Below are 13191 nucleotides of genomic sequence, written 5' to 3' on the forward strand. Positions count from 1 at the left end.
TGCTTCCACTTCGTCACCGTTAGTAGAATTATGGAAACACAATTTGAAATTCATGACAATACTATGAACAGTTTATGGGAAACAGATCATGCTAAAATAAAATAAAAGCAAAAATGCCCATGAGGATCCATAGCGCATACAACACGAATGCTAAACTTGCGCTGAATGAACTTTATTTGGCGCTGACAGCCTTATAAAGATCCCGCAAGGTACAGGTATAACCTACTAACAATGATTATCTTGTCAAAGTCATGATTTGTCAAGGGAAGAGAAGAGATCAACAAAGAACAATAAAAACGGCCAATCAGTGAGCAAGTTTCACACTATCGCCCACTCCTGTTCTTTGTCGATGTCTTCCCTTGACACATCATGACTTTGACAAGATAATCATTGTTAATAGGTTATACCTGTACCTTACTTGATCTTTATAAGGCTGTCAGTGGAAGTTTAGAGCTCGTGTTGTGTCCCCTCAATTGTGTGTGCTATGGATCCTCATGTTGACTACCCACTAGCCCTCACCCTTCAAAATGCCCATTTCTTCGAAGAACCTGTCACTCTCAATGCACCGTACCATTTCTCGCCACCCCCAGCTAGCCATAATCATGAAGTTGTAAGCCAGACTCCCATGCCAACATTCAATGCTGCCAGTTTGGCACTGCCACTACGTCATGACTTCTGACAAGTTTAGTACTCATGTCTCAAGTTTTTAATGGTATTAGAACCCATATGGCTTGCTAAGAAAACAACATCACATTAGGGGCTTTGATAATGAGGCAAAAAAAGTTCAGCCGCACAGGACAGCCAATCTGAACCCACCGTGAAGGGAGAGTGATGGGAATCTCCACCTGTGCATCAGAACATCCTCCTTTGTTGGGTGCCGAAGTCCACAAGCTCCTATGTCCTTGCAGTATTCATCCTGTGCAAAAGCCATTGGTCATATGAGGAAGTGGAACTTTGCACCAACCAAGCACACCCAAGGCATTAGCAACAGCACAGCCTCGGCCGTTCCATGTAAACTCATTCTGTGGTTCCTTTCAACCTGCCGGTACCAGCAAAGGTGTCTGAGAAGTTTTGTGTGAATGGAGTCTGGCCAGCCCTGTGGCCTGTGCTGTTACAGAACTGCACACTAATCAGTAATCACACACACATGCAAAACTTGGGTTAAGGTTTGACAATCTTGGCTTTACAATGCATAGAGTGGGCAGTTAATATCAGAAGTGAGTGGTCTGTTTTACAGCATGACATAAACTCAGCAACTTCAAAGAACAATTGCAGGAAAGAAAGGGGAGAGAAAGAATGAATCAGTGGCAACCCTTGCAGCAAGGTGTAAGAGGCAACCAGCCAGACGTGTATACTACTATATACAGTCAGGATGGATGAAACAAGACAGCTGCAGATTATACTCCACATACAATACCAAAGGACTGTCAACGCAAGCAAAAAACTAAATGAGCAGGCAGGAAGGAAAGAAAACTTTTATATCCGCAGGAAATTCTTATTTCACGATGATAGGCTTTGTTTGTAGATCGCATAAATGAGTGCATGTCTGCCGTGAGAAAGCGAGCGTGTTAGGTGATACCCACCTGAAGCCCGCACGCTTTTATTTTTTGTGTCTGCGTATTGCCGCCTTAGGACGATATGTAAACACTCGTGCTTGAGGGAGGCCCTCTGGCACTCTGGCTCCCACAGTCAGTCTGCTGTATGAAGCCCACACACGCTACTCAGTTCGTCTGAGACCTTTTGACAACGTACATCAAAGCAGGTTTAGTCACTAAACACACACGCACCATGTCAAAGTCAATGTTCTTGTAGAGGTCGCGCTCTTTGTCAGTGAGAGGTGCCACATCGTCCATGATCCCCGGGATAAGAATCTTGCCAGTACGGTCAGCCAGCTGACTCATGAGGTGCGTCAAGTCACCCATGGCCTCAAATCTAGGACAGCAACAGCAGCCATGTTCAGCAGCACCATCAGGCAATATGCACCGTTTGAAGAGGCCCTGAAGCACCGCTTCACTTTAAGCAATGCATATAACATCAGTAACCGTCAACACCGCCCTCCCAACGAGCATCTCATTATACTGTTTCTATGCAATAGTCCGTATGTTTTATAATATTTGTGTAACTCCCCATTCCTCTGATTTATAGTGCATTTTCACTGTGGCTTGATGCTGCACTACATTTAGCGTAGTGCAAGTTTCTAGGATATTTCGTAAGCATGTTACACTAATCTTTTATTTTCTTGTAGACCAGACTAAGTTCCTCAGAGACCCTGAAACAAGCAAATGATAAAGCTAGCCTTCACAACACAACTACCAGGCCATGTACTGTGGCAGATAATGTCACGGACATTCCTGACCTCAGAGCTGAAGTTGTGAACTATTTTGATGGGTGTCCTCGAGCACTGCTGCATGCAAGGGGCACTTACACAGAACCTCCAAAGACACCTGAATGAAGGTCCTTGCTAGCACATTCAACTTCAACAGCAAAGTAGCACAGGCCCCTGTAACAAAGAAAATAAGAATAAACATACATATATGTATACACTGACAGTAGCATGCTTTGTAGTAGTGAAATATACAGAAGTGTTTTAATGGCATACTATTAGAACATACAAATTTTTGACTGGTTAAGACTCTTACTTTGCTTAAGAGGGGGATGCTTCTTTCAAAGCAAACTTTTTTATTTTTGAAAGGATTCTGATGAAATTTTTTCTGCATGTTAGCAATTCTTTCAAATTTAAGTGCACAAAATTTCACCATTACCGTATTTACTTGCGTAATGAACCCACTTTTTTTCCAGAAAAATTGACATTAATTTGGCGAGAGCGTTCATTACACAGAGAAAAGTACTGATACATTTTTTTTTTGCCACCCGCTGGCCCGCCCCACCTATCCATCCATCCATGATCAACACAAGCATCCTGTCAGCTGCATTTGTGTCACCGGTGTTTAGCATTGTTTGCTGCAGAACGTGTTCACTGTATCACGCTATCCAAAGATAGCGCGAATCCCTACAAGTTCTGTGAGCGCAACAAAACAAATGGGGTCAAAATAGACAAAACAGTCATGAAGAAATTTCCTGCAGAAGCTGAGCATCTAGTCAAAAAACTGGAACATAGAAAAACACAGATTTTTCAAGCATTTCCCCAATACGCAATGCCACCACGGTTCACGAAACAGTTTTTCAGAGTATGTCCCAGTGAATTTTAGCAATAAAACATTAGGACAGCATAGAAAGAGAGGCATTTAAGCGAATACAATGATATCGGGAAAAATAATTTTTAGCCATTTATTGCGAATTAAAATCCACATCCCGTCTTAAGCTGGTCAGTGTTCTGGACACTGTAGAGAACACTGTAAACTAAACACTGTACAGAAGCTGGGCAAGAAACTGCCAAATCATATTAAAATAAAAACTGACTAGAAATTACTTCCTCGGTTGCTATACATAAGAATATGAAATTAACATTCTCCAAGATCTAGTCCCTTATAGATTGGGGAATTGCTTTGCTACCCACTTTCTGCTTTAATAAAAAACTTAAGAAGTAGCCTTCACTGTGAACCAAGCCTACAGAACACACCATTTCCTTTGTGGGTGCCTTTACAAAACGCACCTGAGGCCATAAGTGAGGCAGGGCTTTTCCTTGCCGAGCCAGTAGTTGTCAGAGATGCAGACGTAGTCCACTTTCTTCAGGAAATCATCATCCTTGAGGCTGTACAGCAGATTGTCCAAGCCAACAGAGCCAGACTCTTCCATTCCTTCAAACACAAACTGCACAAAAACCAATGATTTCAAGAAAGCCTGCTGCCAGGCACACCTAAATATGCAATGCGTGCTGCTACTTTCATTGAGCATAGCTGTGGAATATAAACTGGCAGCACAGGCTTGCCACACTTTCTTAAAGCATGGTGCTTTGCAATGGTTTATCCTTGACAAGCAGTATAAGAGATTAAGGGAGAAGAGTATCTGCAAAACAATGTTTTCACATCCGATGTGATCAGCCACCCAAGCAGTATCCCAGTGAACCCTGCCACTGACAGTATACATTTTGCATAAATCTGAGTCATATTACCACATAGGAAGACGAACAGCCAGTACCTTTTTTTTTTTTTCTGCACTGATCTCTCACCGAAATATTTCTTTCTATATATGCACAATTCCACATTTTGTGTAGTTTAAATGGGGTCATGGGGATCAAATCGCGAAAACTTCAAAAAATATCAGAATTTTAAAAAACATCACATTTGGCATTATAAGGTTTTTTTTAACCATATTTCGAAAAATCTCCCACAGAAACAGCCCACAAGTGAGCTTAATAATGTTTTTGTGACCGTGGGTAGCAAAAATTGGCTGAAATCTCCGTGGAAATGGCCGATTATCAAACGCGATAACTCTGCTTCTGCACTGCCATTTGCAGCGAGATTGGTGTCACCGGAAAGCTGAGTTCACTGCAATTCTCCTCCTGTCGGAATCAGGCATCTATGTTGAAAAACAAAGCACAAAAAATTAAAATGTGACGGCCTCCAGAAATCCACTGCTTGGCGTCAATTAGTCAGGCCTGTCACATGACGCTCAGCATGCCTTGTGTGTGGCTACTGAAAGGCGCAGTTTCTCAAGCCATCTGTTTCTAAGGCATGCGTGCACACTTTTGCTGACTTAATGATGAGTTTGTGGCTGCTATTCTGCGAGATAGAGCAAGGCAGTTTCCATCGATTGATGTCGCCGACCAATGCAATCACGCTGGAACATGGGCACATAGGTCCATCCAGTGACGATCACGCCGATGTGCCATCAGAGGCCGACCTATGCCCCGGTGTGAACACCCAACATTGAACACAGACCTTGGCGACACTTAAATAACCAGCCAAGGCACTGCGCCACAGTTCTGACACGGGTAAAGTTCGTTTTCGTGACAGCACAGAACGCATGACCTGGTTATCATAATTACAATGAACATTTGTCTAGCTGACACTGCACTATCTAGGGACACTTGTAACCATGGTATGTTGATTTGGAAACAGCTCATTTCAGCAACTCACTTCGCAAGGTGTCTGCAATGGAGCGTGAGTTTGCACTCACTCACTCTAGGCAGAGAGGGACAGCCAGAAAAAAAGAAGTCATGCAGGGTTGAATAAACGAGAGACTGAGATATACGAAGGCCCCCACAGCCAAAGATATGAACTGCTTGTAGAACTTCAGTGGCAATTTTAGGAGCATTTTTTTGACTAGACTGCCCTGCTTGCAGAAAGCGTAGCCTAACAATGGCTTCATGGATTTTCATGCGATTTGTAGCATTGTATTCCTTAATGAATTCTTTATGCACTGACATTCCTATATTTCCAAAGTATTTTTTCACTCTGTCACTAATTTGACATGATGATAATGAGTGCATTACGCAAGCGTGGGTATAACATTCTGTGTAGAAAAAAAATCAGGCTGCTAAAAAATGTCACTGCATTAACCATTCCTTTGGGTAAAACTTATAAGTGACTGCAGGCCTATACCAAGTTTTTTTTGTCATGCCGGGCTTTCTGCAAGTTTGGTATAGCAATGAAGCATATAAATATTTATATTAAAACTACTTAAGATATTTCAGTGAAATTTTGTACTTGGACTTCCCAATAAGCAAGTCAAATTTCACTGCTCTATGCCAAAACAAAAATGACCTCCGATACGCACCTTCCTCCTTGACACATTGTTTGACCGTGAGCACTGGAGCTACAATTCCAGAAAAGAATAAAACAAAGCACGCAATAAAGTTAGCACCTTGAGATTGACTGGAATGTCCAGGCCAGCTCCTTTGTAGGCACAGATGGCATGCAACCAGCCCAGCACTGGACCTTTGTCATCCGAAGCACCACGTCCATAAAGCTTGCCATTTCTCTCAGTCAGCACAAAAGGATCGGAGTCCCAGCCATCCTCCTGTGTACAGTACATGCAGCCAAGTGCACAGAGTATTGCTACCTTGAAACTTAAAAAAGCTCATTCGGCTGAAAGCAACAAAATTGGCTGCCAAGACAGTGTCAGAATTGCCAATGCCAACATTTCTGAGCGCCTTTTCCCTAGTTCCAACAAAAGAAAATGCAACATATTTGAAAGCTGGTGCTCAAGACAGCTCTCAGAACCACTTGCAGTGGTTTGCAAACATTCTAACAAAGCTGAACAGTACGATTTAGCTTTGGCATTTATTTAATATATGCCATTACATTATTATAGATGGTAAGTTTTTCAAAAGTGTTAAGAGCATGTTAATGTTGTAAAAAACAAACAGAAAAAAACTGTTTCATGAAGCGTTAACACCGAGATATGCTGATATATTACAGACCAAAAAAAAAAAAGCAATGCTGGAAGTATATTTCTGGAATAACAGTGGCATCACAGTATTTAATGTTAGGTTCAATAATATGGCTATCCACTGCCTGATGTGAAGCAAAATCAGAAACAGAAGGAAGGATACCAGCAAGGCAGGCTGAACATCAAGGTGGCCATAAACCAGCAGAGTCTTTTTGGCAGGATCAGCACCCAAGTGGCCAAGAAGAACAGGGGGCAGCTTTAGCTTGGTTCCATCGGCCAACGTCTGCTCGCCAAGCTCCTTCAGTTCACATGTGGCACCTTCGCGCTCGAGTTTCTGCAAAGGAGAGGCACACATCACAGCCTTTAACTCAATGCAGAAGATGCAGTTGCATCGCAATAAAGCTTTCTTTCAACAATATGTGACAAAGTTGAGCCATGATTTTCTCATAAAAAGTTGTATTCTATAACGCATTAAAAAACAATCATTTGAATTCAAATAACCTTCACTGCACTGCAAGGAAAACCAGCCTTAGATAGGCCCCGGAACACCATTTTTTTTAACCTCATGAAAAGTGTTGGTAACAGCAGTAAGCTTTACAAGTGAAGTCATCCAGAAAAATTACCTTCAAACTTTGATGTCATCCCTAAATATGCAACAAAAGCAGAGGAATTAAACTGTAAATTGTAAACTGAAGGAGGGTTTAACATCCCGAAGTGACATATAAGATATGAGGTATGCTGCAGTGAAGGACTCCAGATTAACTTAAACCCACTGGGGTTCTTTAACGTGCGCTGACATTGCACAGCACGAGGATGCCTTTTGTGCTTCCTCTTCATCGAAACGTGGTCACCGCAGCCGGGATTGAACCAAGGTCCTCCGGCTCAGTAGTCGAGCATCCTAACCATGGAGCCACTGTGGTGGGTCACAAAGAAATTAAAGGGGCAATATTTAGCTAGTACTTTTCCATCCTCCCTTTATCTTTAAGGCCAGTAGTGGCGCCGCAAAACAGTGCAGGCATCGACATCACACGGTGGCTGCTTTCTGAACCCATAGAACAGATGGAAAAGCTGCTGTAGGAACAGAAAAAGAATTTCCTTCATGCATGAGTAATGAGTTCTTGGCACTACGTAAGACCATGCAACTTGGTCAAGATATTAAATGCAACATACTTTGCCTGCCAGTTGCGTTATCTTGTCATGCTCAAGGGGCAATTCACGGCCCTTTCAGCTATAGCTTGTGAGTCAACTCGTGGTGTTTAAGTCCGCAGGCTGGGAGACTGGGCCAACTTAATTTCTGTCAGCAAAACAAAACATGCAAATTGATTGGGCTTCACTAGCTCCCAGGCAGTTTCATGCGCAACAGTGGCAGCTGTCATGCCATGCGGTTAGACTCCTATAATGCTGCTTGCAATCTGGACAATTTAGATATTTTAAAAGCAGTTGTCTTAAACTTGTGAAGCCCCGTGGCTTATGAACTGTTATACATACACAAAACTTGTGAGCAGAGGAGCATTAAGTAAGAAGCAGAACAGCACTACCTCAAACACAAAATACCTGTAACGTCAAAAAATTGCCGCATCCCTGAGCTTTGTATCAAAAGAATAACTTGCAAGGAACTTCCCGAATCCAGACAATGCATTACTGAAATCAAGTTGTTGCGCACCTCTTTCATCCAGTTGATCATGCGGACAACCTCGTGTCGAGCATCAGGCCAGCCAGAGACACTTTTGATGGCGATTGCCTCACGTAAAAGGTCGATCATCTCCTTTTGTCTCTTGTCCACGACGCTGGGGAAGACAGGCAAGACCATGTGCGGATCACCGATGCATGGAATTTTCAGCACACAGTATAAATTACACTTTTTTATTCACGTGTTAGGCATCTGTTTTGAAGCTCCATCTTTAGAATTTACAGGTGTTCATTTTTGCAAGATACAAAATACGCAAGTGTACTGCGTTGCACAATATCAGTGCTCATTATTGATGGTAAAATTTTTCTGAACGTAAAAAGTCAAGTCCTCACGAAAACCAAGTCATTCATAGCATGTGTTTCCACCCTACGAGGAATACAAGGAGCACAACTTTTTCAGGTCGCAGAGCCAGCAGTTTTCCTGATGAAATGTCGTTCCATCAAGTCTTGAGCACTAATTTGATTATGCTAAGCAATAATTTAGCGATACAGTTGTATTCCTCATAGAATGAACCATTGTGTCAATCATACTGTGACGATTCTTAATCAACCTATGAATAGAACGAGCCATTTTACCCAAAGAAGTTACAAAAGCTGCAAAAGCTCTAAACAAATGAATTGATACACTTAAATAATATAACTGCCCTTTACAAGTAATGAGTTGTGCACTACTGCTACAATTTGGTGCACATACGGTGTGCCATTTGCAATGCTCATAATCTGGCAGCAGTTCAAGTCAAGGCCCCAACACAGGCTTCAACTTTAAAACCTAAGTTTTTGCCAGTCTGAATGCTGAATGTACGCTAGAAAGAGAAGAATGTGATAACACTCCGACCAAAAGTCTCGTGAAGTGAAAAACATTCTCCAGAGGTGACAAGATGGGGACAAGCTTTGCTCAGAATGTTACATTCTTTTCTTTTAATGTGTTAGCACTTATAGTGGCCATTCGCCACATTTAGCCATTGTGTGTGTTTGTCTGAAGCCTGCTTTGTGGCAGGCTGCCTACCTGCCCAGTGGGTTGTGGCAACGTGCCCACCGGATTGTGAGCAAATGCCCACCATGGCAGGTGGTAGTTCAATTAATGACTGGTCAAGAGAGGTTGCTCGGGAAGAGAAACCTGTGCCTCACAAGCCCCATCTGGGTCTCACAAGCACCTGCTATCGCAGGCAGTGGCGCATCACCACTAAACCAATGCACCACTGCGTGAGGAGTGGTACGAAGACTCCCATGGATATTTGAATATGAAGTAGAGGATGATCCAAACATCAGAACTGAAGTGCAATCCTAAGTGCTAGCACACCTCATTCGCATTTGGCCTACCTACACACATTGACCATCATTTTTAGTTCACATCCAGACCAGAAAAACTTCCGTCAAAATATTCTTATTGAGTATACGCTGAACCAGCTGTAACGCAATACACGAAAAAGAGCATAATCTCGCTTTTAACGCTTACCCGAAGACTTTGGCCAACGTTTCTGGAACTTTGTGCTGCGCCATCTCTTGTTGTACTGAGTAAAAAAACCTGCAAGGCAAGCCTTTATATTGCACAGGTCCCAATGAACTGCCACACACAAGCAACTCTGCAGATTAACTTTGCAGCTGCCTATAGGTTCCAACGCATTGCTATGTGCTCTATCAGAATTAGTGCAGCCTATGTTGCACAATTAGATTTTGGTGAAAACTGCAAACCCATAGTTAATGCACTAATCCTGCAAAGAAAAGCCTGCTCTATTGAGGAGAGGCATCGTTCACAATTTCACTAATGAAATTGTATGGTGAAAGGCTCAGTAATAAGCGCCCGAGCTTAGGTCTCATTGAGTTCGTGTGCTTCTAAAGAACCCTGTTATAGTAAACTCATATATAGTAAAGACACGGATGTAGTAAAGTGACGCTGCAATCCCATTTCACCTTCCATAGACAACTATACATTTTTGGTTTGTTTATGGTAAAGACATTTTAATAACCAAACAAAAAATGTACAGTCATCTATGGAAGGTGGAATGGGATTGCAGCATCACTTTACTATACCCATGTGCTTATATTATACGAGTTTACTATAACAGGGTTCCATAACAGCACACGAACTAAATGAGACCTAAGCCTGGGCGCTTATTACTGACCCTTTCACCATACAACTTTATTAGTCGAATTGTGAATGATGCCTCTACTTTTGTTTGTTTGTTTATAGTAAAGACATCTTTAATAAACCCGCCACGGTGGCTCAGTGGTTAGGGCGCTTGGCAGTAGCCGGATTTCCGGGGTTCGAACCCGAGCGAGGCAGCTGCTTTTCGATGGGGGCCAAACACTAAGGCTGTGCTGTACGATGTCAGTGCATGTTAAAGATCTTCAGGTGATCAAAATTATTCAGGAGCCCTCCACTATGGCACCTCTTTCTTCCTTTCTTCTTTCACTCTCTCCTTTATTCCTTCCCTTACAGCCCTGTCCAGGTGTCCCCGGATATGTGAGACAGATACTGGGTGCAACATATACGTAACGGCATAATCTTAAGGACAACAGCCGGAGGCAAATGGCTATTGAAGACATTAAAATGGCGCTCTTTCAGATCGCTTACCCACCTAAGTCATGAACTGCGAGGAGAAGCCATTTAACTTTGTGAAGGCCTTGGGCCCGCGCGGCAAAGCGAGCGGTGTGCACGGCGGAAAAAAAAAAAGCAGAAAAGCCGGCTACAAACGCAGAAAGAAGGCGGCATGGACTGCTGAGAAAGGTCAGGCGATAAAAGGGGCAAAGAGAAGGGAAAAAAGGTGCGGATGGCAGCAACACTGGGCAACATCGGCGACAAGAAGCAGAGGCGTGGCAGCAGGCACTCGCGTGCGTGCGTGCGCGGGAGGTGGGGGGGGGGGGGGGGGCATCGCGTCTGTGCAAAGCTTTTGTTTTCATATCAGACGTTTTTAGCATTCCGGACCTCTCTTGCGCACGCACAGTGGCTCCCCCTCACCCCAGCAATGCCACCGCACGTACGCAAGAGGGGTGCGGCAAACGTCTCCGGTATGCAAAAAACGCCTATTGACTCAAACTCCGCCGTACGTTACATTCGTGGCTGCCTAAATACTCATATAATTGGAGAGACATGGGAAATCCCTTTGCCCTGCAGTGGGCGTAGTCAGGCTGATGGTTATGATGAAATACTCCAAACTTTTGCCAGAGCTCGCAAGAACGCGTCGCTTTTTCTACGATAACGCGCCAAGCAGACGAAGACTCTCACCAGAATGTCCGTCGCCGTCCGCGCCACTCTCCAGACCCAAGCCCAGCAAGCCACCCGTCTCACCTACCTCCCCCTAAAGCAGAAGGAGCGGGACCGCATCAACGCGTTCCTAAGGAGCTGCACGAAGGTCGCCCTCCGCCTACCCCCCAGCACCTCTACTGCCCGGCTCCTCAACCTCGGTACCCAGAACACGTTTGATGAGCTGGCAGAAGCCACCCTAACAGCACAGCTGACTCGCCTGTCAGCGGCATGACAGCGACGAACGCAAGGGTCGGGACAAAGTTTAAAGCGCGAAAGCGAACCCGCAGCCGCAGGAACTGTGCTGTGCCCGCTGTGCGAAGGGCCCGGAACACGGAGGAAGACTATAAGGAATGGAGACTCTGCCGTCTGCGGCGACCAGAAAAGGTCACAAGCCCGCGGCGCCACTATCCTGCTGGCGGCGCCTGGCGGCCTGGAAAGAAACTATTGCATTTCGGTTGCCAAGGCAACCGGTCGAGCGTGTTGCTCCCATTCGGATAAAGTCACTGGCTAAAGTCACTGGCTAAATGGGCTTGGGCAGGGCATGTGATGCGAAGGCAAGATAACCGCTGGTCTTTAAGGGTAACGGAGTGGGTTCCAAGAGAAAGTAAGCGTAGCAGGGGGCGGCAGAAGGTTAGATGGGCGGATGAGATTAAGAAGTTTGCAGGCAAAGGGTGGATGCAGCTGGCAAAGGATAGGGTTAATTGGAGAGACATGGGAGAGGCCTTTGCCCTGCAGTGGGTGTAGTAAGGCTGATGATGATGATGATGATGATGAAAGTCACTGGACCGTTCCAGTGATTTAGCCTGCCCGGGCGCTGCATTTTTTATTTATTTTTCCTGCTGCTTCTATGAGGCGCCGCAAGGCGCCGCCACTGCATGCGCCCCAGTCGGCGCATACAATTGTGACTATCTGGTCGCCTGGGCTCGCTCGCGCAGACGGGAGTTTCACCTACTGTACAGTCTTGCTCCGTGGCCCGGAACGAGAAAGCGAAGATGGTTAAACGGAAACAATAAGAACCGATAAACAGCCTAAGTATGCGCTCCGTAGGCGTTGGTCTTCGTAATGAGGCCTAGCGACTCGTAAGCAGCGAGTCAGCGGCTTGCGCATAATACAAGGAGTCTTGCCTGTCATCAAAACGCCATGCAATTGTTTTACGATATAAAAGTCAGGGTCGCGGTGCGTTTTGCTGCGGGTACGCGCACCTTACTTTGAGATATGCACCACCATTTTCTTCCGCGCTCGCCGTCTCCGTGAAGCCGTACGTCTACCACGCGCTTCGCTACTGCCTCTTCCAGCATTCGGGATGGACTCGGCATAGATGGCTTCCGCGAACTGTGACTACCGCCTAAGTTTGTGCGGCGGACAACGTATGCGTCTGTGCGATGTCAGTGCACGTCAAAGATCCCCAGGTGGTCGAAATTATTCCAGAGCAGTCCACTACGGCACCTCTTTCTTCTTTCAGTCCCTCCTTTATCCCTTCCCTTACGGCGCGGTTCAGGTGTCCAACGATATATGACAGATACAGCATTTCTTTTCCCCAAATCCAAGAACGGCACGAATTCGAAACCACGCGGGCGCAATGTGCCGATCGACTATCAGCCCTGCCATTTAAGGGACTCCCTTCCAGCTTGAATTTCGTTTTGAAGCGAAGCTTCACTACGCCAGCATTTCGAGCCGTCAGTGGGGCCGCAAGTTTCACCGTGAATGTAGGTAGAGGATCAAACCACGAGCATAACAGGTGGTAGTCAGGTTCGACACATGACGTCAGCTACAGCAGCGACACCAGGCTATTACACCAACCGTCTCGACTTTGACATTTCACCTTCACCTCCGGTCAAGCGGGAAAGCGTCTGCCGGCATCGCATGCGCAGGTCATGAAAGTGGGTTCTGCATAAAACTTGATCAGCGGAACCATAGGTATGATGATGCCCCATGGAGACCAACACGGAACCACGCCCAGA

General features: G+C 45.0%; 1 protein-coding gene across 1 annotated transcript in view; it reads right to left on the reverse strand.

The window, feature by feature from the left end:
* Positions 1-13191, reverse strand: part of Cndp2 (Cytosolic non-specific dipeptidase 2) — a 31508-nt gene that overhangs the window by 9977 nt on the left and 8340 nt on the right. Inside the window, exons 2-9 of the mRNA XM_077663448.1 lie at positions 9440-9508; positions 7958-8081; positions 6458-6628; positions 5767-5922; positions 3614-3771; positions 2426-2500; positions 1788-1932; positions 817-916 (exon numbers count right to left, since the gene is read on the reverse strand). Of these exons, the coding sequence (XP_077519574.1) occupies positions 817-916; positions 1788-1932; positions 2426-2500; positions 3614-3771; positions 5767-5922; positions 6458-6628; positions 7958-8081; positions 9440-9483 (973 nt within the window). The 5' untranslated portion in view covers positions 9484-9508. The remainder of the gene's footprint in view (positions 1-816; positions 917-1787; positions 1933-2425; positions 2501-3613; positions 3772-5766; positions 5923-6457; positions 6629-7957; positions 8082-9439; positions 9509-13191) is intronic.

Source organism: Amblyomma americanum, chromosome 4 (genome assembly GCF_052857255.1).
Source record: "Amblyomma americanum isolate KBUSLIRL-KWMA chromosome 4, ASM5285725v1, whole genome shotgun sequence".
Lineage (NCBI taxonomy): Eukaryota > Metazoa > Arthropoda > Arachnida > Ixodida > Ixodidae > Amblyomma > Amblyomma americanum.